The sequence below is a fragment of the Gobius niger genome, assembly GCF_951799975.1.
Source record: "Gobius niger genome assembly, chromosome: 6".
Classification (NCBI taxonomy): domain Eukaryota; kingdom Metazoa; phylum Chordata; class Actinopteri; order Gobiiformes; family Gobiidae; genus Gobius; species Gobius niger.
Window position 1 is genome coordinate 1,773,957 of NC_136857.1, and position 26,618 is coordinate 1,800,574.

A 26,618-nucleotide genomic window follows, 5' to 3' on the forward strand; every position below is an offset into this window, starting at 1 on the left:
TGTGACAAAAAAAAGGAAAAAAAAAGGCAAAAATAGACAAAAAATTACAAAAAAGACAAAGAAATGATTAAAAAAAAGGCAAAAAACGATTAAAAAAAGACAAAAAAATTCTTAAAAAAAGACAAAAAAAGTTACAAAATGAGTTGAAAACCCCCCCAAAAAAGATGGAAAAAAATCTGATGACGTGAGGAAAAAGATCCATTTAGATGAGTTTTGTAGATCTTAGCTTTGAAATGAGGCGTTACACTGGCCTACAGGATTTGGGTAAAGCTGAACTGGAGAAAATGCTCTCAGTTCAGGACACAGAATCCTCCATAGCATTTGACTAAAACACTAAATGGGTTCCCAGTTTGTGCATATCCTGTTTTGACAAATCAAAGCCACTGTTTGTGAGATTACGGTTTGCAGTTTAATCCCAGCGCAGACTAAACAGTGTGTGTTCATAAGCAGGTATTAGCAGCATTAGTGGTCATATGACTGTGAGCTGGAAAACCTCCACTAAACATTGCTTAACTTGTTTATATTTTACATAATAATCATGTGTAAGTGATGCTCGTTGCCTGAACTGAACAACCCTGTGGAAAGGATTGATTTAAGAGCGTGTCCGAGCGTGTAAATCGGCTCATCTCTCAAAGGCTTCAGCCGCAATTATGCTACAATTATGAATTATTAATGTTAATGTGGCAAAGTGTAAATAAAGCAGGCATTAGCCGATCCATTAAATCTGCATGCGTGTGTTAATTATCAGGCTTTTTTTGGGAGAGGTTTGTCTTTGGGGGCCGCCCCGCCTGACGCCGTTTAATGATTCACTTCTGACCTTTCAAATCATACAGAGTCATTTGATAAGAAGACCTTTCGTTGCAGATATTTGCATAAATACAGGACCTCAGCAAAGTCCCGCCCTCCTCCCAGTTCTGGAAGTAAATTGTCTTTGCATTATTGCCGTAGAAGTGATGCTAAATGAAGGCACGCCAGAGGCTAATCAGGGAGAGAATGTGCTAACTTTTCACCATAGAAATCATTCGAATGCCTTTAGATATCTGAGCCTGTTCCTACAAACACACACATTTTGTTACCTGTCGAATCCTGGACCGGTGTATGGTGAGGTGTGTTTTAGCATTTCTTTTTGTGGTTTCTTTATCCATAACATCTGATAAAATGATGTTTAGTGGCCATTGGATGTGTATTGGACCCCACAAAAAGCATAGACAGAATTTGAGCTCGTGTTTAGCTCATGGCAAGGCGGGTTTATTTGTAGAGCACAATTCGTACACGAGGCTGGCTAAAGTCGATGTCACGATATAAGAAAGAAATATAAGAAAGAAAGAAATATCTCCACTTCCACCACTTCCACTTCCACCACTGCGTGAAAAATCAATACTTTCACCTGCCGTGTCTCGCCTTAATTCTCTAACACAGAGTACCTGGAGGAAACCTGGGGAGAACAAGCAAAGTCCACACAGCAAGGCCCCGTCCAGGTGGGAATCGAACCCGGGACCTTCTTGCTGTGAAGCACGAGCGCTAACCGATGCGCTGCCGTGCCGTGGTTGACAACAGCTGAGCACATCTGGATCGCTCATAACTTGCGATGTTCGTTGGCTAATGCTAACGACTGTAGGAAAGATACATCGAGCGAGCTAACGGACTCTGTAAAGACTTGCTAACTTGCTAACATGTTAGGATCAAACAACACTTCTCCTTTTTTGATTCAGGATTTTTACTTCTGGCACCGGGAGGAGGCCGTCACTATGAGCTCCTTTATAGAACATCATGAGGTAAATGTGGGAGTTTACCCTAATGCCCGTAGTCGTCGGGGGAAATCTCCAACACAAAGTTTACTGGCAATAATCACGGGAGGATATGGCGCAGTCCTACCGCTCTAAGCTCGTCTTCCTCAAGCCAATTTCCCTCCGTCAAATCTCTCCTTTTAGTGAAAGTTTGCGCACCTCTTGCCCCGTCTGTCTGCCGGATGACAGTCGGGCGTAATTGGCGCTTGCACGGTGAAAGGGAGCCATTAAAGCTGCATATCTGAAAAGGCCTCATCACGTTCCGCTATCGCCGCCGTGCCGCCAATTCCGCCTTTTATTACGGGGTCTGAGGAAAAAGCTCGTCGCACCTGTTTAACGACACGGGGAGAGATTTAAATTTCCACACATCAGCGGGACGAGGCGTGATTTATGGAGCCGATAGCGCTGTAACGTTGTCAATGCAGCTGGCTGTTAGAGACTTGGCCGGCGACGGGGGCTCGACAAAGGATGACGGATGACCCGCGCTTTCCGTGCGAAAATCTATTCTTTTGGGGGAAGGAGATGTGCGAAGTCGGCGTTCAGGAGCTTTTGAATATGTTGTTTTAGGGCTGCTCGATTATTGAAAACATAATAATCACGATTATTTTTGTCATAATTGAAATCACGATTATTCAAACGATTATTTGTTGCCTTTAAAAAAATCCAGCAAAAAAGTGACAAAAATCCAGCAAAAAAGTGACAAAAATCCATCAAAAAAGTGACAAAAATCCATCAAAAAAGTGACAAAAATCCATCAAAAAAGTGACAAAAATCCATAAAAAAAGTGACAAAAATCCATAAAGAAAGTGACAAAAATCCATAAAAAAAGACAAAAATCCAGCAAAAAAAAGACAAAAATCCAGCAAAAAAGTGACAAAAATCCAGCAAAAAAGTGACAAAAATCCAGCAGAAAAAAGACAAAAATCCATCAAAAAAGTGACAAAAATCCAGCAAAAAAGTGACAAAAATCCATCAAAAAAGTGACAAAAATCCAGCAGAAAAAAGACAAAAATCCATCAAAAAAGTGACAAAAATCCAGCAAAAAAGTGACAAAAATCCAGCAAAAAAGTGACAAAAATCCATCAAAAAAGTGACAAAAATCCATAAAAAAAGACAAAAATCCAGCAAAAAAAAGACAAAAATCCAGCAAAAAAGTGACAAAAATCCATAAAAAAAAAAGACAAAAATCCAGCAAAAAAGTGACAAAAATCCAGCAGAAAAAAGACAAAAATCCAGCAAAAAAGTGACAAAAATCCAGCAGAAAAAAGACAAAAATCCAGCAAAAAAGATAAAAATCCAGCAAAAAAGTGACAAAAATCCAAAAATTAAAAATGTGAAAAAAAATATATATATATTGCAAAAAAAAAATTTGAAAAAAAAAATTATAATTATCCTAATTTTGTTATCGTTTACTGTTGTAATCGAAATCGTAATCGAATTTCGATTAATTGCACAGCCCTATGTTGTTTCCTCGTCAAAGTAATGATCCTGTTTTCAAACCTCCTTTTCTAATGTATTTCAGGGTTTTTTTTCCATAAAATTGTCCTCACCAAGACAACTTTGCAAAATTTTGAATGTAGTTTTTGTTCTTTTATCACCTCATTAGCTGGGGTTTTCTGGCTATGGCTCCCAGACTGTGGCCCTTTGTGGTGCAGACTCTGTGGAATCTTTGAAATTGGGTTTTTATTTTATTAAAGTCTCCGCATTTGATGTTCTGAGCTTATGAGTTATTACTAAAGAAATAAACCGATGGCTGCTTCCGAATCTCCATCCTAGGGCCGGGCGAGAGGGCGAAAAAATAAAATCTCTTTACTGACTTTGGACGATTATGATTTTAATCAATTTTATTTGAAATGAACTTTAAAAAGTCTCCTGATCTTTCATATGAAGAAAACTGCTCAGAGTCAAACTGCTCATTAGTATTTCTTATCCCATGGTCTGGGTGAATACTGGATTCTGATTGGCTGGTGCATTATTTCGGTATAACCGCACACGTAGTCCGGTAGTTAAATCACTGGGATGTCACTCCGCTGTGGCATCGCCATAGCAACGCCTGACACAGCTGAGTCAGATAAAGGCGTAATTAGTGACTGACAGGAACGTATGAGATGGATTTAGTGTTTGCTAAATGTTTGTAGAGGAGAGTGAGCAGCTAGGTTAGCTACTGTTAATAACATATGAGCTTTACATTTCTATTGAAAACGGTTAAGGCTATTCATCATTTTCAGGCGTACATAAAATGATCCTGCATTGAAGCATATTTGTCTGGATTAGTAAAGTCAAACATAAAAGTTTGAGTTGGGGGGGCCCAGGTGTGAGCGACTCCACCGCAGCTGTTTCCATAAACAGTTGAGCTGGTTGAGCTAGCTAGCTTTAGCTTCAGGTTAAACCTTGTAAAAGGTAAATAACTCCTGCCCACGAGTGCCGCATATCGGTGTTTCCTTCCAGGGAAAAGTGTTTCCGGGTTAGTCCTGTTGTGTTGTGATTCTGTGCTGATGTTGTGTCGTTGAGCCTGACTGAGATCCTCGTAATAGCTGCGGAGAATGACTCGCTCTGAGACCAGCCTTCAGTGACCGGCTAATAACCCACACAAAATAGTCCCGTAGTCTGGCACATTTAGTGAGTTTAGTCAATGAAAAACACATTTATTATAAATGTTAGGTTTGTGGGACCCTGGTATAAGCGGATTAAACAACGAGGAGCCGCGTTAGACGTTATAATGCAGGAGGAACAACACTGTGTCGGGCGTTAGAACCGTCTAATGCAGCTCCGAGTTGTTTAATCCTTACATAAAGTAGCTACAATCAGGCCCATTAAGAAAACATGTCCCTTTATTTAAAAACATTTATTTCTGTTTTAGATTTTCCTTGTCTGCTCAAAAGTAAAACCTCTCAATAAGACATGGAGTTTTCAAATGTATTTTAGTTTTATTGTCTTCATGCCTCTGCTGTGATTGACAACCGTCTCCATGGACACTCAAGGGAAAGGGGCGGAGTTAAATGGTCCGCTCAGAGCGGAGTGAGAGAAAGGCACAGGAGCAGACCAGAGGAAAGTGGGAATCTCTGTTGTAGTGGAAGAAAACTCCAGCGCGTCCTCTTAAAACACAACACGTTGTGAAGCAGCAGATCGTCAGGAAGTCGCTGCTTCTTCACTGGTGTCATTTCACTGTGGATCATCTGAAACACTGATAAATGGCCGCACGTTGGGGGGACACGGAGCGGCGGACTCAATTTTACGATTTAGCCATTTTCCAAATGGTCTGTTTTTAAAAGCATGAATTAATTGACGTAATTCGATTTATGGCCCAGCCCTATAGTCCACCCTAAACCCTAACCCCTCACTCATTATATAGACTCGCACTCGACCAGTGGTTCCCAACCTTTTTCCTTGAAGCCTCCCCTGCACACGCTGTCGTCCCCCCAACCCCCCGTAACAATGACTTAGCAGTTAAATAGTGTTTAATGCACCTGTAGTTCTTTTTCAGTCATGTTTGATGACATCATTTGTTCAAATCGTAAATATCACTTATGACCAGACGATCCTGGTCGGGTTCGCCTTCAGTGGTAGTATTGCAGTGCATTGTGGTCTATATTGACCCGTCGCTGGCGGAATGGTCACGTGGCCCCGTGCAGTGCCCATTGGCTCAGAAATAAAAATGGCGACGACCTATGGAGCTCTTTTACACACGGAACCCATGGATATATGTCTTCCAAACGGCGATGACGTAATGATGGATGGAAGTGCGACGTCACACTTCTGTAGACCGCACAGTGTGTCTTAAAACACTACATTCCACTGGCATCGGCCAATCCTGAAACAGAAGGGCGATGGCACTTTATCATATTATCTCAATTTCAGAGACTTTCATTTTGTTTGACTTGTATCAGGTGCATTTCAAGATGAACCTTTTTTTCTTCTTTAGGAAAATTAGGAACACAACCAGTCTCTTTTCTTTGTCAGAGGTGTGGCTTTGTGAAAAAGTGGGTTTGTCCCATTGTGTGTGTTTGTTGTTTTGCTTCGTTTGTTTCGTTTGCAATAAACACCAGCCAACCATAACCCTCAGATTCATGTATATGTTAATAATTATATCACATTGTCCATTTAAAACTTTGTTTATTCATTCACTCGGTATACAATTTACCTGTACCACCTGGTGGGGAGAAAGGAAGGGGCGTGGTCTTTGTCGGCCATTTTAAAAACTTCAGGCTGACCCATGTGGAAGGGGGGAAACTATAATCTTTGTTTTGAGTTTCCTTTGTGTTTGATTTTTGGCTTGTATTGTCTTTATTCATTTGAGTTGAACTCTTAACTCATCTATTTTATGTAAAATGTTAAAGCTTACCAGCAGAACTTTTGTTTGGAAGTTACCCATCAAGGAATGGTACCTACCGGTGGGAGGTCCTTTCCCGTTAGGGGAGGTATAAAAGCTGACTGCTGTGGTCACTAGGGTGCCATTTTTCCTATGTGACATCTGTGTGTCAGAGACGTTCCTTATTGCGTGAGTAATGAATGTCTGGTGAGAACTCTACCTTTGTTAAGTCTGCCTGCCCATTTCAACCCCTCGTGGCCGGCTTCCTCACAGGCTTACCAAACCAATTATAGTTTATAAAAGGCTCAGGGGACTAAAAAAAGAACATGTCAATCATAGAGCCCAACTTGGAGCACCATTTGCATCTCTTTGTCAAATTAAAGTGCTTCTGAAATATGTTGAGATTTGCCACATGTCCTTCAAACGTTGATTTCTTATCCTTCAATCTCCTTAGAAGGTTCAGATCTTTGAACTAAGTTGATAAGGTTTCTTTTCTCTGGATGGCAGTTGTCCAACAGTGCAGGATACACTTTTATATAATTGCCAACTATTTTTCTAAACATCAAGTCCCTATTTTGTTCTAAACGTAGCAGAGTGTCCATTTTCCCCCCTCGCAGTGTATTGTGCTCACAGACAATGGACAAGGCTTGGCTGTCACCCCGTAAAGAACATGCATTGTGGAGCCAGAAGCGACTTCACAGATAATATTCTAACTAATGCGAGCACTTTATTTTGTATGTGTGTATGTGTGTATGTGCGTTTAACTCCACTCCACACTGGGTCGCGTCAGGCAGCAGAGGAATGCTGAACACAGAGCTGGCCTGTGAAGTGGAGGAAGCTCGTGCCAAAACCAGAGCCAAAGCTGGAGCACAAGATGGGCTTCTGGAGCTGCTGGCTCTGAGGGCGAGAGGGGTGAGAGGGGTGGGTGGGCGGGGGGGGGGTGGATCTGCTGGCACCGGGAGGGAGCGGTGCATGCTGACCGGACACTGGAAGAGGAGGGAGGGAGATGTGGGGGGCTTTCTCAGTGATTAATGAGGTTCAGAGAGGTGAGGAAATAAAGGCAGAGCTTGAAGATGAGTCCAAAGATACACATTTTCCTTGACTACGAAGAGAATTTATTTCCCCGAAAATAAACTCCAGTCAAACTTCAACGTATGAGCAGGTGTAGGGTAGACCAGTGTCTCCCTACCAGGGGTTCTTGAACACTTAGCAGGGGGGACTTGGAATTATATCAGATTAAAAACTGAGGAGAAGAAACTGCTTCATTTTGAACACAACACACTATTAAAGAGGGGGTGTTCTGCTTTCTTCAGTCACATAGCACCAGTCTATATCACACTACAATGATGACAAACCTTCTGTTGGTCTGTAAATGCAGTAAATTAGAATAACTGCCTTGTATAAAATGTCTCTCTCAAAATGGCTGTAGTGAATGTCTTGAAATAGGCCTCTGTCTCTTTAAGAACCTCTGAGCCTTTAGACACGCCCCCTCCACACGCTGTCTGTGGCATCAGTGGGGAGGGGGTTCTGCTGAGGAGCAGTGGTTGGTTACTCGGCTGGTGACCAAAGCTCGGAGGCGTCTCCAGGAGGTGGGGGCGTTCCTAGGAGGACTCAGGCAAACCTATCCCTAAAATGGCCGCCATCAGAGTTTTTACAGATTACTCAGAAATACGTGAATGTGCCAAGGCAACACTTCAGCCATGTTTTTAATGAGGGAGTGACAGAATAACATGATGGAAAGCTTGAAAATATTACATTTTGCCTAACCCCCCCCCCCCCCCCCCCCCCCCCCCCCCCCTTAAATACTGAATAATCTTAGTTTAGTTGATCGCTTTAATAAGATACTCAAGATCCTTACGTCTTCTTTCAAAGATGACGATCCTGAGCCATTTGGATGGATATTTTTGCCTTTCTTGACAAAAACCTCCTTGGATTGAGGCCATAAGCGCAACTGCAGGTGTAGTAGCAAGTTGCGATTTTTTATCTTATTAATTGTCTTGGAGAGCAAATACTGCGCTTTTCACTCAAACTTGGCTGTAAATACTGTTTAAAGTGACGTTAGCCCGCAGGCAATATCAACCCCTTAACTCCCACCTGAAGCGAGCACATTTTCTTCAGCTTTACCCCAATCCAAAAGCTTCTGGAAAAAAGGTGTGAAAATAGCAACAAAATTGAGACGAAAACAAGGATGGAAATGTGAAAAAAGTGAGAAAACATTGACGAAAAAGTGACAAAATTTACAAACAAGTGAGAAAAATTTGACGAAAAATGGACAAAAAAGTGAGAAAAAATTTACAAAAATGGACAAAAAATTGACAAAAAAGTGAGAAAATTTTGACGAAAAAGTGAGAAAAAATGGCCAAAAAAGTGACAAAAAAGTGATAAGAAATTGACAAAAAAATGTGAATAATTTGATGAAAAAGTGACAAAAAAGTCTAAAAAATTTGACAAAAATGAGTCGACTGCCCAACAAAAAAAGTGATGAAAAAAAATCCGATGTGAGGAAAAAGATCCATTTAGTTTTGTAGGTCTTTCAAATGAGGTGTTACACTGGCCTACAGGATTTGGGTAAAGCTGAACTGGAGAAAACGCTCTCGGTTCAGGCGGGAGTTAAGAGGTTAATAAATTGGATTTATGCACAGGAAAAGTATTTTGGGGGTACATTTTGTCCCTGGCTCTGGTGCTACACTCACTGGCTAATCCTACAGGAGACAGACAATGAAGTACACCTTACCTTACCATACTTCAGAACACCTGACATTATCTCCTGTGCTGTTTTCTCACATGCCACTTGTCATAATCCCTCCGTCTGTCATTGAGATGAATCCGTGACGTTGCTTGCAGTCGTGTTCTGCTCAGTTTCTCACGAGCGGCGGCCGGTTTCTGCTGACAGCTGTTGTCTGGCACAGATGGCTGGACATCGTTCACACACACACTCTCTCCCATCATTCACTCCAGTGCAGTCGGATCTCTTGTCTCTCTGTTCCGTACTGCTGTGGGCGCCCGCCAGGGAAAGTTGACGAAAATGTTTCCCCCGCCGTGATGTGGGGATACTCTGCGCTGGCAGCAAATAAAAGTATGTGCGGGTAATGTGAGAGACTGACTGTAATTCGCTGACGGAGCGGAGCAGCTGTCGGCTCCGGTCGTTGAAACAAAGAGGGCTCGAGTTTCAGGCGTCTCACAGGAAGAGAAGAAGTGGGATTGTTTTCACACAACCCCCTGACCTGCGTTCTATTAATCTGCTCCGGTGAAGGCAAAGTTAGTTATGGTGAATATCTGATGCTCTTTCTGCCCTCACCTTCTCAATCTGTACACAGCCTTTCATACACGTACTCGTTTACACAACTGGGGAAATGGAATAATATCACCTGCACATTTGGCACATGTCTTCACTCCAAGTACCACCTGATACAATATTTGGCCTTCCACTAGGGTGCATCAAACGCCCCAATGTCAACCAATGATGATGTCCCCACTTTTAAAACATTCCTTTGGTCATAAAAAGTATTTCTACCAATTTGTGTCTAATTCCAACATTGTTTAGGGCGTCCACGTCAATAAGAAAGATTTGCATTATGAAGCATATGCGATATTCATTTAGCTGAATGTTTTGTGCTTCTTTCATATTTCACATTGATATTGAATTTGATTAAATGACGATTCTTTGCTTGTTTATTCAAGTTGATTGTGAAGTTTGTGAGTTTTTACAAAATATGTTGTATTAAACCTTCACAAACAGACCATTTTTTGATCTTGGAAGCTAAGCAGGGTCAGGCCTGGTTAGTACTTTGTTCAGAGACCGCCTGAGAATACCAGGTGCTATAAGCTTATACCTCCAGGGCTAAGACCTCCAGTCCTAGCAGCTCCAGGCCGGGTCTGATACCTCGGGCCTGGCCTGAACAGCCTCAGGAAGGGTCTGCCAAGGGACCTCCAACTCACTTCCGTCAGCCCGGACCTAACAGACCAGCCCCCCCCCCCCCAGTTCTTTTAACTGGAAAAACTGGAAATATGCGCTAAATTGCAAATTTTCGATATTTTGACAAAACATTCTTTTGAATTGTGGACCGCCTAAATGTACTTCCAACTTCACCAAACTTTGCCGTACATTTTCTTTTTTATATATATATAAAAAAGCTAGACTAGGGACAAAATGATCCATTGAAGTTTAAAAAAATATGGGGCATATGATGCACCCTACCTTCCACGTTCCTCCAAACTGGACTAAAGACTGTCTAAACCAGAAAAACACCTCACTAAAAGTGGACAAATCATGAAAAATCACTGCTTTGGTTTGTTTTTGAGCTTTAAACCACGCTATAACGGTGAGACCTGGAGTTGTCTTTAATTATTTGGTTATTGTGTTCACACCGCCTTTGCTCTGCCCGATCCCGTCAGACCTTGGAAGCTCAGCAGGGAAGGGCCTGGTCGGTACTTGGATGGGAGACCGTTTGGTAACACCAGGAAGCCTGAGCGAATGTAGTGAGTGAGTGAGTGGTTGCCTCGCTTCCGTCAGTCTTCCCCAGGGCAGCTGTGGCTACAATAGTAGCTTACCACCACCGGGTATGGAGTGAATGAATAATGCAATGTAAAGCGTCTTTGAGGGTCCAGAAAAGCGCTATATAAAACCGATGCATTATTATTATTATTACATGCCTGCAGTTTTTGAATACTCCTTAGAAATGTCTGCAGTTCATTTTGCTGTTTCTTCTTCTACGGTGTCGGCACTTCGTTCTGTACTTCCTGGAGGCAATTATGTCATTGTTAAAACCTGAAACTACACATTATCAAAGCCTGTAATCCAACATGATGTCGATACTGAGCCGTTCTGCTCAGAGTGAGTCTCTCACGCCGTGCTGAAAGTGTAAACCATGCTGTAAATTGAAGCTGAAAGTTAAGCAGTCAAAGTTTTCACCAACTCTACTTCTTACTGAGACATGATTTCAAATTATAAAGCATATAAGATGTAGATGTTCTCTGTCACTGCATCCAACAGATCAGTTTGTGGAGGCAAAACAACTTTCTCCAACTAAACTCAGACAAAACTGAGATCATTGTTTTTGGCCCACAGGCACAAAGACAAAGTGTGATCACTCACCTTGAGTCTCTCTCTCTAAAACCAAAAAATCCGGTTAGAAATCTGGGAGTGATCATGGACTCAGACCTGAACTTAAACAGCCACATCCAAGCAATAACATCAGCAGCTTTTTACCATCTGAAAAACATTAAGATCAGAGGAATAGTGTCAAAACCAGACTTAGAGAGACTGATCCATGTGTTTGTCTCCAGCAGGTTAGACGACTGTAACGGCTACTCACTGGCCTCTCTAAACGAGCTGTCAGAGCTGCAGTACATCCAGAACGCTGCTGCTCCAGTCCTGACAAGAACCAGGAAATACGACCATATTAGTCCAGTGCTCCGGTCTCTGCACTGGCTTCCTGTCACTCAGAGAATAGACTTTAAAACAGCTCTGCTCGTGTACAAGTCTTTTCATGGTTTAGCTCCAAAGTCCATCTCTGACATGTTAGAGCCGTATGAACCATCTCAGGCCCTGAGAACTTCAGGGAGGGGCCTCCTGGTGGTTCCCAGAGTCAGGACTAAACACAGTGAGGCTGCGTTTCAGTTTCATGCAGCTAAAATCTGGAACACGAGGATGTGAGACAGGCCTCAACTCTGACAATGTTCAAATCCAGGCTGAAAACAATTATTTTTGCCCGTGTATATGACTGAAAGTATTTTATCTGCACTCTCGCCTTTTACTGTAATTGATTAATTTTATGTTGATGTTTTATTGATTCTATTTGTTTTCTTGTATTTATGCAACAGTGAAGCACTTTGAATTGCCTTGTGTATGAATTGTGCTCTACAAATCAACTTGCCTTGCCATATGATACATATGTTTTAAGTCGATGTTTAAGCCCATATCCATATTTCCACTTTAATGCGTCAGATGACTTAAGTTTTAATATCATTATTAATAGACAGGAGAATTTAAGCACTTCACTGTGTCCAACATGTAAAAAAGTCAGGTGCTCGACCCAGATAACAACACGACTGAAGGTGTAAAAACTCGCCTTGGTTAGAAAAGGTACAAGTGACAAAAGTCGGAGGCTCTGACACGATGAAATTAAAGAGTCTTTTATTCGGGGAACGCCAACCCTGAGCAGCACCTGAAGAAACCCAAGTACTTTATCACATTGTACACACACTTGTGCCCTGCAGTTTGCATTGACAGCAGAGGAGGCCCACACTAACACTTCCCTCAGTCATTTCAGGAGAGGAAATAGAAGCAGTGGTGGTGAATCTTCCAAAACCTGCAGCTTCTCCGTCTCGCTCACGCTCTCGCGATAATGAATCTCTCAATAACCCACAGCAGTAATTAACACGGGGTTCTGAGGTGGCCTCGGTGACACCTGCGGTTTGCCCGAGGGGAACCACCTCTTATTAAACCAAAACAACCCTGAATCTGCAAGATGAGCTCCTGGCGCTCGCACAATGTGAGGCTCTGTCTTTGGTAATGACACTCTTCAACTTTTGGCACAAAATTAGAACTGCGTGAGGTTTCATCTGGGTTTTCACTCTCCTCCATCTCAGGAAAGATCCATCTCTGACAGAAAGAAGCCCCAGGATGGATTTGCTATGTTAATTCAGAGGTCGGCCAAAACACTGCAGTTCCTCGATTTGATGAGTAAACCGTGTAAATGCACGTGAAACCTGTAAGGCTTTATAGGAATCCTTTAAAGCGTTTGGTCAATTAGCTAAGTGATCGAAATCACTGAGGGACCAGACAAAGACAGGTGGTTCTTTGCAAAGCAGGATCATTTTCAGTGCTTCTTGGACCACCTTTGACAAATGTGTGTCTAATAAATGCAGTGGTTCTCAAGCTTTTATTTATTTATTTATTTCAGTCATGTTAGTTACATGTTTTCACATTTCAACAACTATACATGATTTTTTATTTTTTTTTATACATGATTGAAAAGGAGCACGATGAAGACAACGCTTATGCTAAGTGCCCCTTTCTTCAAATACAAAAGGTAGACAAAAAAAAAAACATAAATGGTCTGATTCGCAGGTATTAAACTTTAAGCCATAAGCTAGAATAAACAACACAGGTACTACTGTTTTTAAAGTTAAAATCTAATATTTACAGTCGTGTGTAAGAGTTGATATTTGTTGATTTGAACTGTTTTTTAAGGGGAGACACCACAGGCAAAACTCAATTTTTTCAGTTTTCAGGTTTTGGGCCAAATTGGTCTCTGAACATACAAGCTTTCACCCGGAAACAGAAAATATGCCTAATCTTCACAATAACATGTTTAAATATTGCGCTGATTCAAAGTTCCCCCATAGACTTATATGGGAGAACACGATTTCAAGGGCCTTTTTCTCCAAACACATTTTTCTGTCATTGTGGCGACACTATGTCCACGTCAGTCGGACCTAAAGACTTCACATTTTCCAGCCTTGGACTGAACAATATTTGGAAGATTTTTTCAGAGGGATTTTTTATTATCTAATCCCTTAAGCCCCGTTTATTGAGTTTTGAATGTCAGAAAATAAGGCGAAAATTAATTTTTTACAAAATTTTCCACTGAAAAACAGCTTATTTCAAAACTAAACAAGAAATCCAAAATCCGCTCTGAAAACGTCTTGGCAACTCATTTACCAATAAAATGAAACCATAAATTTGAATGTAGCTCTGTCCATTATTCAGATTTCGTCACCGAAAAGATGGGAAATTTGGGGCATTAATTGTACAGTTTGAGGCAATCGAAAAAATCTTGCTTTATACATTATTATCAATGTTTGTAATTTAATGAGATCTTGTAATTTTAATAGTTTGGATTTTATAAACAGTTGATTTGTATGTTCTCTACTATGCTTTTTTTTGTATTTTTATCAGCGGTTGAATTGTAGTTTTGTATGTGTTTCCCCAAACTTCTGAGCAGTAAAGTAAGTGAGGCAGTATTAAAGTGCAGTATAAGACCCTGAAAGATTCACGATTTAAAAAATAAAGCTTTTCACAGGAAGTACCACCTTAGAATAACAGCACCTCCCAGCTCAGACTTAACTGCAGCCTAACCAGGTATAAAATAAGATTAAACCTCAAATGAAGTGGCTCTGATCTGATCGCTCTCCTATGACCGTGTCAAACTGCAAAAACTTTGGTAACACTTTACATTACGGGCCGGTAAGTCCATGGTACTTACAGCGGTAATGACAGTGGTACTTATTGTGGCACTAAAAGTGGTATTTACTAGTAATTGGGGCTATAGGGTTAGGGAGTTACCACTGTATCTCTCATTACTAAGAGATACAGTGGTAACTCTTAGTAATAGTAAAGGTTGTACTTCTATTTACTTTGATACTTACTGGTAATTCAAGAATACTACAGCAGCAATTCATAGGTAGTAAATGAGGTACTTCTACAAACAGAAGTAATTTCTAGGATTGTGTGACTATAAAACAATATAAAACAGCATCAGAGAAAACAAGAAGTACAACCTTCATTACTAAGAGTTACCACTGTATCTATAATAATAATAATAATAATAGTAATACATTTTATTTATATTGCACTTTACATTTCAACGAAACCTCAAAGTGCTACAACAGAAGAATAAAATCAGATAAAAACAAAAAGAACGTTCACATAGTAAAACAAAGCAGCAAACAAACAAAGTAGTCAGAATAGGCTAGAAGTGTATTTATATAAATATATTTGTATATAATATGTATGTAACTTGTAATTCTCACTATAGTATCCTTTAAGTACCACAATAAGTACCTAGAATTACCACTGTAAGTACCACCAAAAGCACCACTGTAAGCACCACAAAAAGTACCACTATTACTACCAGTATTTACCACTGTAAGTACCACCATAAGTATCTAGAATTACTACTGTAAGTACCACCATAAGCACCACTGTAAGTACCACCATAAGTACCACTATTATTACCAGTATTTATCACTGTAAGCACCACAATAAATACCTAGAAGTACCACTATTATTATTAGTATTTACCACTTTAAGTACCACCATAAGTATCTAGAATTACCACTGTAAGTACCACCATAAGTACCTAGAATTACCACTATTATTACCAGTATTTACCACTGTAAGTACCACCATAAGTACCTAGAATTACCACCGTAAGCACCACTGTAAGTACCACAATAAGTACCACTATTATTACCAGTATTTACCACTGTAAGTACCACCATAAGTATCTAGAATTACCACCATAAGCACCACTGTAAGTACCACAATAAGTACCACTATTATTACCAGTATTTACCACTGTAAGTACCACAATAAGTATCTAGAATTACCACTATTATTACCAGTATTTACCACTGTAAGTACCACCATAAGTACCTAGAATTACCACCATAAGCACCACTGTAAGTACCACAATAAGTACCACTATTATTACCAGTATTTATCACTGTAAGCACCACAATAAATACCTAGAATTACCACTATAATTATTAGTATTTATCACTGTAAGTACCACCGTAAGCATCTAGAATTACCAGTGTAAGTACCAAGGACTTACCGGCCCGTATGTAAAGCATTACCAAAACGTTTTATAATCGGTTGAATGAAAGACACAGTATTTTGGGTGTGTCATTCCCAGTTTGGCTGACAGTGAGTCCTGAATCTGCACCAGTTCAGAAGCACTGGTATAAACTGTCCGGCCAATTTACTCTTTCATTACCCTTTGCCGTAATTGCCCCTGAGTGATGTCCACATTCTTTCCACTGACAACACCTTTTAGCGCTGAAATATGATCTCCGTCCGTCTCCCCATTCTTTAGTTTCCCCCATCGGAGCGACTTCACGGTCCTCGCGTTGGGCGGGTCATTAGGACATCGTAATTATAATGTGATCCGTTCCACTGCCCGCGCCCATCGTGGCCGCCGCCGCCGTCTTCAAGCCCGCCCGCTCACGCTCGCTCCCCCCCCGGAGAACACGCGCCTCGGTCCTGAGCTGGAAGAAATGAACAGTTTTAATTTGCCTCCCTCCATTTGCATTTCGTCATTAAGCCTCCATTAATTACGCGGCCGGTGTATAGGGCTTCAATGAGGGACTTATGTTAATGCGGCCGGTAAATGAAAGCAGGGTTCCATGTAATTGCTCTAAAGCGGAGGAGGAAGTGCTTGAAAATTGCCACTCGGTAAATAATATCACTCAAGTGGAAGTGTTTGACAGAATAATTAGTTGGGCTAAAGTGAAGAAAAGTCATGTTCAGTTCAGAATCATCCGTAGGGCCTATTGTGTGTGTACTTTAACAGCCTTCACCAATCGAACCTCATGTGTGCCCCTTAATGCATGTCAAATCTGTATGTCTTTAGTCCGTCATGTAAGTCAGTAATGCCAGCTATAAGAGCTTACATCCATTCCTAGATTTTCACAGTATGTTGGTCTGTGTCCTCTCCTCCTTGGTTTACTCCTCTCCTCCACTCGTCTGTACTCTCCTGTCCTCCTGCCCTTGTCTCCAGTCATCCTCACATCCAGCGTCTGAAGCTGTCGGCTCTCGGTCCCCTGGAGGTTCGGATCGTAGTGAGTCGGTGTGAGAGAAAAAGAAAGCCAGTCGCAGTGATGGTGGAGAGACCCGGCCATAGACTGTAAAAAATAATGGACGTCTCCTCCTCACTCCTCCCCGTTTACCATAATGACCACGGTCGAGGAGGAATTCATGGAGGGTTTACAGACTCCTCCCCCCCAGCTCTGACGAAGCATGTTCCTAAAAAGGGCATAAGGGCGGGATCTTCACCGTAGACTCGGCCCTTGCGTGACGTGTAGCTCGCGCTGCTCCAATGCTAACAGTCCGAGCCTCATTAAGCACCAGATTTCAAAAATTCATATTACGAAAACCAGCCTGGTTTCATAAATTGTGATTAACCCAGGCTGTATCCGAATGTCCACACTATTCCCTATATAGTGCACTATATAGTGCTCACGCCATGTTGTAGGGGTGTCCGAATGTCCAGAGAGAAAAAAGTAGTGCACTCGAAATTTCCCACAATGCATCTGGAAAAGTAGTGAGCATCAATGGTCACTAAACGGGTCAATATAGACCACAATGCATTGCGAGAGTGGGAGAAGAGCCTGACAGAGACAGGTCTTTGAACTAAACACGACTGAAGTAAATCAGCTGTTTCAGTCGTGTGTTTGTGTTTCTCAGGAATAAACGACTTTAATATAAACGGTTACGGTGAAAAGATGCTAACGTTAGCTGCTAACCTTTAGCTTGCGCTGTTAAATGACCGACAGCTTCCTCTCGAATAATCCAAGCCATTCACGTAAAATCCATGTGAAGTAAAAGCGTATCCGACTCGTATTTATCCATAAATATTCCACTGTCTCATGAGTCTGGTTGGTCTTTATCGTAGAAATACATTATTCCCGGAGTTTCGCGAACTTTTAGCAGATGTAGTCACTCAATCTGCTGGCGCTTCGGACACCTGCCTGTGACCTACTGTCGGCGTCTCTGAGCTCACGCTGGGGTGACTTTTTTTTTCTTTTTTTCTTTTTTTGTGATGATAGTAACGCCTGTAAAAGTGCCAAAACAGTCGTTCTCTTTCATAAAATAAACGTTTGTAACAATAAATAAATTCATATAAAAAAAAAAAAAAAAACATATCTGCAGCCGCAGCGCGCGTGACGTCACGCAGCGCAGAGAAAGTAGTGACTTGTGTCCGAATCGCCAACAGAATCAGTGACTATAAAGTCGACTATATAGTGCGGGCCTATGTAGTGAATGAGGGGTTAGGGACTAGGGTGGACATTCGGATACAGCCCCAGTGTTATCCCAGGAGGAAGATCAGCCTAGTCTAGCGTTGAAAACATTGAAACCAGGCGTTAAAGTTGTTTTTCAGGTGTCTAAACTCCAATGCTTTTCAATGGGGGCCTAGTGGCGATATTGAGGTGCTACAGCAATGGCGGAGCAATGGCGGCCCCCAGTGTCGTGGTCATAAAGCAGAGCAGCCAGCGGCCATTGGACCCGGCTTTAGCTCACTCATTTCGGCTCGATATGTGCAGAAGAGACACGAGGGAAACGTCCAGGTTTGTTGTTTTGTTTTGTTTGTCGATCGTCCCACCAAAACAGTGAAAAGCAGTGCCTTGATGTTAATGTTAAAACAATTATCCCGTATTTTTCCCTTTTATCGGGCACGTGGCTCATTATGCAGGATAAACAAACTACTGCGCTGTAGAAAAAAGCCATTGGTGTAAACCACCACATTGATTTTATTATTTCTCTTGCAGACGTACGTAAAATGCGGACAAAACGTACTGAGAGAAAATGAGGCAAGGCAAGGCAACTTTATTTATTCCGCGCATTTCGTACACAAGGCAACTCAATGCGCGTGTTTAGGTGGTATTTCACACCTTTTTTTCTAAATCCATATTTATTTGCAACTTTTTTTTGCATGAAACTAAACGATTTATCCATCTCAGTAACCAACACTATAGTCACTGTCGTTAGGAAAGACTAAATCTACTAAATTTACTATTTTCAAATAAAAAAACATTTTGATAGGATATTTTTAGAATGTATTTTTTACTAACATCAGGTTAAGGTTTGGTTAGGAGTGAAAAATGAGTGTAAAGTTACCCAATGATACACAAGAGTTATCACTAGGGCTGAGCCGTATCGTGCACAGTTACACCTCTGTTATGTTTGGACACCGGTGTAAATTGTAAACTGTATAATACGGCTGATTTTGACTGGGGTCTGGACAAAGATCACAGCAGCATAAACATGACTGTGACTTTAGAGGCAGGCGCTTCAAAATGAAAAGCTTCTCTATGGTTTAAGTAGATTATCTTTGTGAGGAAAGATGAAAGCAGAGATGTTCGATGGTGGACACGCAGGCGTGAGCTTCTTGGCAGGTCACCCAGAAGGAGGGACCGAACATAGTTAGGATGTGTTATTTTTTTATTCCACTGCTGTTGTTTCTATAGTAAAGCCTTGAATCCCAGTACCTTACGGTTGCCACACGACACAAATATTTAAATCATGTGCAGTTGTTAGTAAAGTATTTTGATTCGGAATGTGTGTATCGGTTGCTTAGCTCCTTCAGGTGTCATGTGTTGAATAGACAACATTCTACTCCCTCTTCCACACAATGGCTGCTCATAGTTGAAAGCTCTCCCTTTCTCATCTTTCCCTCTCCATTGTCGGCGATATCGGCCCCCGTTTTCTCCGGCCGGCAGCTTAAATGTCACGGTAACCGAGACGCGGGAGGTTGCTCGGATCGATAATGCCGTCCTTTCACCAGCAGCCCTGGACTGCACTGCACACTGCACTGCTGTGTGTGCTGCTCCACTGCAGAAGACCAGGGTGGTGCGTGCAGAAGTGGGTCATCCTGGCCTCAGTGTGTGGTGCAGCGCGGGGCTGTGTGCTGAGCCCCAGGGCACTGACACAAGAGGAAGCCTTTGGAAGCCATCGAAAGCACGAGACTACGTTTCAAACAGGATCACGTTCAAGAGTTTTATAATGCTTGATAATGGAGGCAGGAGAAAATACTCGGATAAAGACATTAATGTGATGGATGGAAATCTTGTAGCATGTTTGTTGCATTAAAAACATTGCATTGGGGATTTAAAATATCTTAAAAGAATTATAATAGACTTGCTGCCTGCCTCAAACATGGAGGTGCTCTGAGTCCTGACTAGGGCTGAACGATATGGACAAAATGTAATGGTAAAATGGTAAATGGTCTCAACTTATAAAGCGCTTTTTCACCTACATTAGGCACTCAAAGCGCTTTACAGCCAGGATCCACTCACCCATTCATACACCAGTGTACGCAGACACTGGGGGCAATGTGGGTGAAGTGTCTTGCCCAAGGACACAACGACAGTGTGCACTTTCAGGAGGTGGGATTCGAACCCCTGACCTTCCGATCATGAGACGACCCGCTCTACCATCTGAGCCACCGTCGCCCCATATATCAATATCTCGATATTCATACCAGATATCTCGATATCAATACAATACAATATAACTATCGGTTAGGTGAAAACCAAGCATTTTTCAGAAGAATGAAAACATAATACAAAAGAGGTGAGTTTCATTGATGATCTATATAGTTTATATCCTGCTTTTTCAATATGAATATCATGAATGTTCATATCTCGATGTCGATACGATAACGATATATCTTTCAGCTCTAGTCCTGACCATGAATTCTATCCGGAGAAGAGTCCTCCACTACTCCCGGTGTTTTTAGGAATACTCACCCAAGCCCCAAGTACAAAACAAAACACACACACACACACACACACAAATGATACACAAGCTCTCAGGTCGGTGGGAAGTGCTTACAGGGACAGTGTTTCTGCCCAGGTGAGCACTTCTTGTCCTTTTAATGCAACTTAGCCCATTTTAGGGTAAAACAACAACAACAACAAGACAGATATAGATCAGGGACAGAATGGTGGAGAACAAATGGATAAAAAAAAATACAAAATAAGTCATTTCGTGATCATAAGACTATTGAACATGTTGTTGACCAGAGATTCCTGCCTCACCAGTGTTCGATGGGGGACACACGGGGTGACGGTGGCACAGTTGGCAGAGCGGGTCGTCTCATGATCAGAAGGTCAGGGGTTTTGAATCCCAGCTCCTGAAGGCGCTCACTGTCGTCGTGTCCTTGGGCAAGACACTTCGTACATTGGTGTACGAATGAGAGTGTGAATGGGTGACCAGGTCCTTGCCTAATGAAGGTAGAAAAGCGCTGTATTACACTTAAATGGCCACACCTGCCAAAACAAACTCACTGTGGCTTCATGGACGTGCCTGAGGGCGACACAGCGGCCGTTTTCCCCCAGGAACATTTTTCAGGCTGGTGTGGGACAGTAACTGGCAGCTCCTGGTTTGTCACTATCCACAAACTCATGCAAAGAGAAACGACACATTCGACTACAACTGTTACTAACACCTGCTCCTTCTACTGCTGACGGCTGGTGTATTGTTCAGGTTTTCTGTGGGGCGTCAAAATGCATTGAAAGCAATCATTAAACTGTGGTCAAATTAAGTATTAAATTTGAATTTTTGAAGTTTATTGAACGTTTCCCATTGAGTTGAATACAATATCCACATGTGAATGAATGAATACAAATCTTTACAAATGATGAGTGCGGTAAATTTGAGTTGTTGTTTGACCTTTTGCACATTTTAAATGAGGCTGTCCGAAAAGGAGTGGGGGGAAGTAAACACTTATTTAGTCCCACCCCTTTTAAGCACTGTCAGTCTCTTGTTCCTTTTACTTTTTAGGCTTCCTTAAAGGGGGGGTATTATGCAAAATCGACTTTTTCAAGCTTTCCATCATGTTTTTCTGTCACTCCCTCATTAAAAACATGGCTGAAGTGTTGCCTTGGCACATTCACGTATTTCTGAGTAATCTGTAAAAACTCTGATGGCGGCCATTTTAGGGATAGGTTTTTGTCATATTTTTGTCCCTTTTTTGTGTTGAATTTTTGTCCCATTTTTGTTGATTTTTTGTTGATTTTTTGTTGATTTTTTGTTGATTTTTTTGTTGATTTTTTGTTGAATTTTTGTCATTTTTTTGTTGATTTTTTGTTGATTTTTTGTTGAATTTTTGTTGAATTTTTGTTGAATTTTTGTCACATTTTTGTCACATTTTTGTTGAATATTTGTCATTTTTTTGTTGAATTTTTGTCACATTTTGGTTGAGTTTTTTGGCTGATGGCGGCCATTTTAGGGATAGGTTTGCCTGAGTCCTCCTAGGAACGCCCCCACCTCCTGGAGACGCCTCCGAGCTTTGGTCACCAGCCGAGTAACCAACCACTGCTCCTCAGCAGAACCCCCTCCCCACTGATGCCACAGACAGCGTGTGGAGGGGGCGTGTCTAAAGGCTCAGAGGTTCTTAAAGAGACAGAGGCCTATTTCAAGACATTCACTACAGCCATTTTGAGAGAGACATTTTATACAAGGCAGTTATTCTAATTTACTGCATTTACAGACCAACAGAAGGTTTGTCATCATTGTAGTGGGATATAGACTGGTGCTATGGGACTGAAAAAAGCAGAACACCCCCTCTTTAAAACAATAATCTGAGCTCTGTGATTTTTACTTAGAGAAAATCCATTCTTTGTATTGATATTTAAACTGTCTGATATTTGGACATGGTTTGAGGTCTACGTGTATAAACCCTATTTGTTTCTACTGCTAATACAATTACTTCAAGTGTTTCATATAGTTCTAGTCCCGCTGCTGCCTGTGCTTCAGTTGTTTAACCATAGATGTGTAGTCAAGGGTAGCAGAGCGTAGTGACTTTAAACCCGTTCAGTTGGTGCAGATGCATCTGAAGCAACTTGCAAAGAAGCAACAATTGGGCCGAATTTAGTGAGAAAATACAAAGGTCAATTACTTGGCACCATATTACACATTCAAACCTCAGGCTAGGTCTCGACACAAGTGAATTCCGCTGCATTTGAGTGATTGTGTATAAAGTAAAGCTTCTTTTTGCATAAACGTTGTGGCCGGTGGTGGTGCATTCATCGTCAGTAATGAAGTATGTGACTCCCTGGAAGCTGGGATGATTAGTAAAGTTAATACATGTCTGGCTTCTCATAATGTCTTAATTAGCTGTAGAAAAAAAGAATATACTTATCGTTCCTGGCGAAAGCAGAGGTGGCCACAGAAGGAATATTTCCAGTATGAAAATGAGAATTGCCTGACAAAAAACCCCACACATTTATTAGTGTTTGTATGAGCCTGTTTTGCTTCTGAGTTAAATTGAGCTTTTTTTTAGTGTTCTCATAAAATGACCCTGGAGTTGCCTTGACTTAAATCAGGTTTAAGTCTGATGTGGCTCATTTGAGTTATATTTTCTAAAGTGGAGTTTGGCATCTCTATACATTCTCATAACTTCTTAAAGCCATTACTCAAACGTGTGTCTCTTTTCAAGGGCTGCACACTGTGTTGCCAAATAAATGCTCTAGGCAAGGCAAGTTTATTTGTAGAGCACAATTCATCTAGTCTCGCCAACCAGACTCCGCTTCTTTACAGAAGAGGGTCTGGCAACACTCGCGCTTTCAAAGGAAGTGACGCAGCGATGTGGAGCCGACCGACCAATCAGAGCAGCTCCTGAACGGGCGTCACGTTGTTGCGCCTTTGTTTTGTAGTTTTTCAACACAAGCAACCACTTCCCGTAATGCTCCGGTTTGCTTGTATTCTTGTATGTTTCAGAAGAAAAAAAAGAAGAAAAAAAAAGAAAGAAAAAAAAAGAAAAAAAGAAAAAAAAAGAAAAAGAAAAAAAAAGAAACAAAGAAAAAAAAAGAAAAAGAAGAAAAAGAAATAAAAGAAAAAAAAGAAGAAGAAGAAAAAAAAAGAAAAAAAGAAAAAAAAGAAAAAAAGGAAAAAAAAGAAAAAGAAAAAAAAAGGAAATAATAAGAAAAAAAAGAAAAAGAAGAAGAAAAAAAAGAAGTAAAAACAGAAGAAGAAAAAGAAAAAAAAGAATAAGAAAAAGAAAAAGAAGAAAAAGAAGAAAAAGAAGAAAAAGAAGAAAAAGAAGAAAAAGAAGAAAAAAAAGAAAAAGAAAAAGAAGAAGAAGAACTCCGTGTGGCAGGAGCGCCATTGTTAACGTCCCAATGATACAACTTTCTTGTCGCTGTTTCTGTCGTCACATCCGCTCTGTTCTCATTGGCTGCTGCGCTTCGGTCGTCCCACATTAGTCCCGCCTCCAGCAGAAGCTTTTCTACGACAGGCTCGCCAGACTAGTCTCCTGTTTATTCATTAATAAACATCGGAGATTAGTCTGGATGCCAGGCTACAATTCATACACAAGGCAATTCAAAGTGCTTCACAGTTGCATAAATATAAGAAAACAAATACAATCAATAAAAAACATCAACATAGAATTAATCAATTACAGTAAGAGGCAAGAGTGCAGATAAAATACTTTCAGTTTTATGCATTTTTAAGTCTTGTTTTGACTCGCTCTGTCTTGAGCACTATTTTTAAGTCTTGTTGCAATGTTGGCTGCATTTAATCCATCGCAAGAAGCCACAATATTATTACAAAATCACTGATCTGATCGAGACGGACAAAGCAAATCAGCACAGATATTGTTTTATACATGATTTTTCCTATTCAGTTCACTTTTAGCCTATACTTTTTAGATTTGTTTGAATATACTGTTGAGTCTCTTTTCAAACATGGCAATGCTCTGCGGGCTTTCAGACAGCTACAGCACATCCAGAACGCTGCTGCTCGAGTCCTGACAAGAACCAGGAAACACGACCATATTAGTCCAGTGCTCCGGTCTCTGCTCTGGCTTCCTGTCGCTCAGAGAATAGACTTTAAAACAGCTCTGCTTGTTATAAGTCTTTTCATGGTTTAGCACCAAAGTCCATCTCTGACATGTTACAGCCGTATGAACCATCTCGGGCCCTGAGAACTTCAGGGAGGGGCCTCCTGGTGGTTCACAGAGTCAGGACTAAACACGCTGAGGCTGCGTTTCAGTTTCATGCAGCTAAAATCTGGAACAGTCTTCACGAGGATGTGAGACAGGCCTCAACTCTGACAATGTTCAAATCCAGGCTTAAAACAGTTCTTTTTATCCGTGAATATGACTGAGTGTATTTTATCAACACTCTCGCCTTTAACTGTAATTGATTAATTCTATGTTGATGTTTTTATTGATTCTATTTCCTTTCTTGTATTTATGCAACTGTGAAGCACTTTGAGTTGCCTCGTGTATGAATTGTGCTCTACAAATAAACTTTCCTTGCGGCGTCTTGTGTGCAGGTAACTACTACGGCACGCCCAAACCCCCCGCCGAGCCCAGCCCGGTGCAGCCAGACCTGGTGGACCAAGTGCTTTTCGACGAGGAGTTTGACACCGAGGTGCAGAGGAAGCGCACCACGTCAGTCAGTAAGATGGACCGGAAGGACAGCGCCGCGCCCGAGGAGGAGGAGGAAGAGGAGCGCCCCCCACTGGTCAACGGACTGACCGGTGAGACCGCTTTCCTTTTAAGGGGTCGGGGATGCTGACAAAAAGGAATATTCTGATGCTGTTTTAGGTTTGTGATGATGGAGCATATAGAGGAGGGGTGTCCAAACTACGGCCCGCCCACTTTTCATTTCTAAATCCATGAATAGAAAGCTGTGATGCAGGCTGTGTTTTCCTTTAGGCATATTCAATTAAAAAGCATGGTTAACACTTTATCCAATTTGGTAGCTTTAACCTCTTACCTCCCGCCTGAACCGAGAGCATTTTCTCCAGTTTAGCTTTACCCAAATCCTGCAGGCCAGTGTAACGCCTCATTTGAAAGCGAAGATCTACAAAACTCATCTAAATGGATCTTTTTCCTCACGTCATCAGATTTTTTTCCATCTTTTTTTGGGGGGGTTTCAACTCATTTTGTAGCTTTTTTGTCGTTTTTTTAAATCATTTTTTTGTCATTATTTGTCACATTTTTGTCACATTTTTGTCTTTTTTAAATCCTTTTTTGTCACATTTTTTGTCACATTTTTTATGTATTTTTTTGTCATTTTTTGTCTTTTTTAAAATCATTTTTTTTGGTCACATTTTTTGTCTTTTTTAAAATCATTTTTTTTTGTCACATTTTTTGTCTTTTTTAAAATCATTTTTTTTTGTCACATTTTTTGTCTTTTTTAAAATCATTTTTTTTGTCACATTTTTTGTCTTTTTTAAAATCATTTTTTTTTTGTCACATTTTTTGTCTTTTTTAAAATCATTTTTTTTGGTCACATTTTTTGTCTTTTTTAAAATCATTTATTTGTCCTTTTTTTGTCACATTTTTTGTCACATTTTTTGTCACATTTTTTGTCACATTTTTTGTCACATTTTTGTCTTTTTTAAATATTTTTTTTGTCATTTTTTGTCTTTTTTGTCACATTTTTTCTTTTTTTTCTTCTTTTTTTTTTCTTTTTTGTCACATTTTTTTGTTTGTTTTTTAAATCATTTTTTGTCACATTTTTTATCACATTTTTGTCACATTTTTTGTCTTTTTTTTAAAATCATTTATTTGTCTTTTTTTGTCACATTTTTGTCTTTTTTAAAATCTTTTTTTGTCATTTTTTGTCTTTTTTGTCAAATTTTTTCTTTTTATTTCCTTTTTTTTTTCTTTTTTTGTCACATTTTTTGTTTGTTTTTTAAATCATTTTTTGTCAAATTTTTTATAACATTTTTGTCACATCTTCATCATTGTTTTCATCTCAGTTCTGTCGCTATTTTCACACCTTTTTCCCAGAAGCTTTTGGATTGGGGTAAAGCCAAACTGTAGAAAATGTGCTCAGTTCAGGTGGGAGTTAAGGGGTGAAGTTCCTCTCTGAGTGCGGCCCTGTTGTTTGTATATTTTTCTGTATGTTTCCCTCAGTGAAAAAGGTTTGGACGCCCCTGATACAGAGAATTGATGGGGAAATGAATCAGTGCAGAGATTTCAGTCTAATACCTACATTTTGGAGCTTATAACAATGTTAGTGTTGTTTACTTTGTTCTTTTCCATTTTCCGCGT

General features: G+C 40.7%; 1 protein-coding gene across 2 annotated transcripts in view; it reads left to right on the forward strand.

Moving 5' to 3' along the window:
• magi3a (membrane associated guanylate kinase, WW and PDZ domain containing 3a) overlaps positions 1–26,618 on the forward strand; it is a gene marked incomplete at its 3' end in the record, with an annotated part of 461,011 nt that overhangs the window by 322,475 nt on the left and 111,918 nt on the right. For both annotated transcript variants that reach the window (XM_079558791.1, XM_079558792.1), the window contains exon 4: positions 24,887–25,093. In XM_079558791.1, coding sequence (XP_079414917.1) covers positions 24,887–25,093 — 207 coding nt within the window. The remainder of the gene's footprint in view (positions 1–24,886; positions 25,094–26,618) is intronic.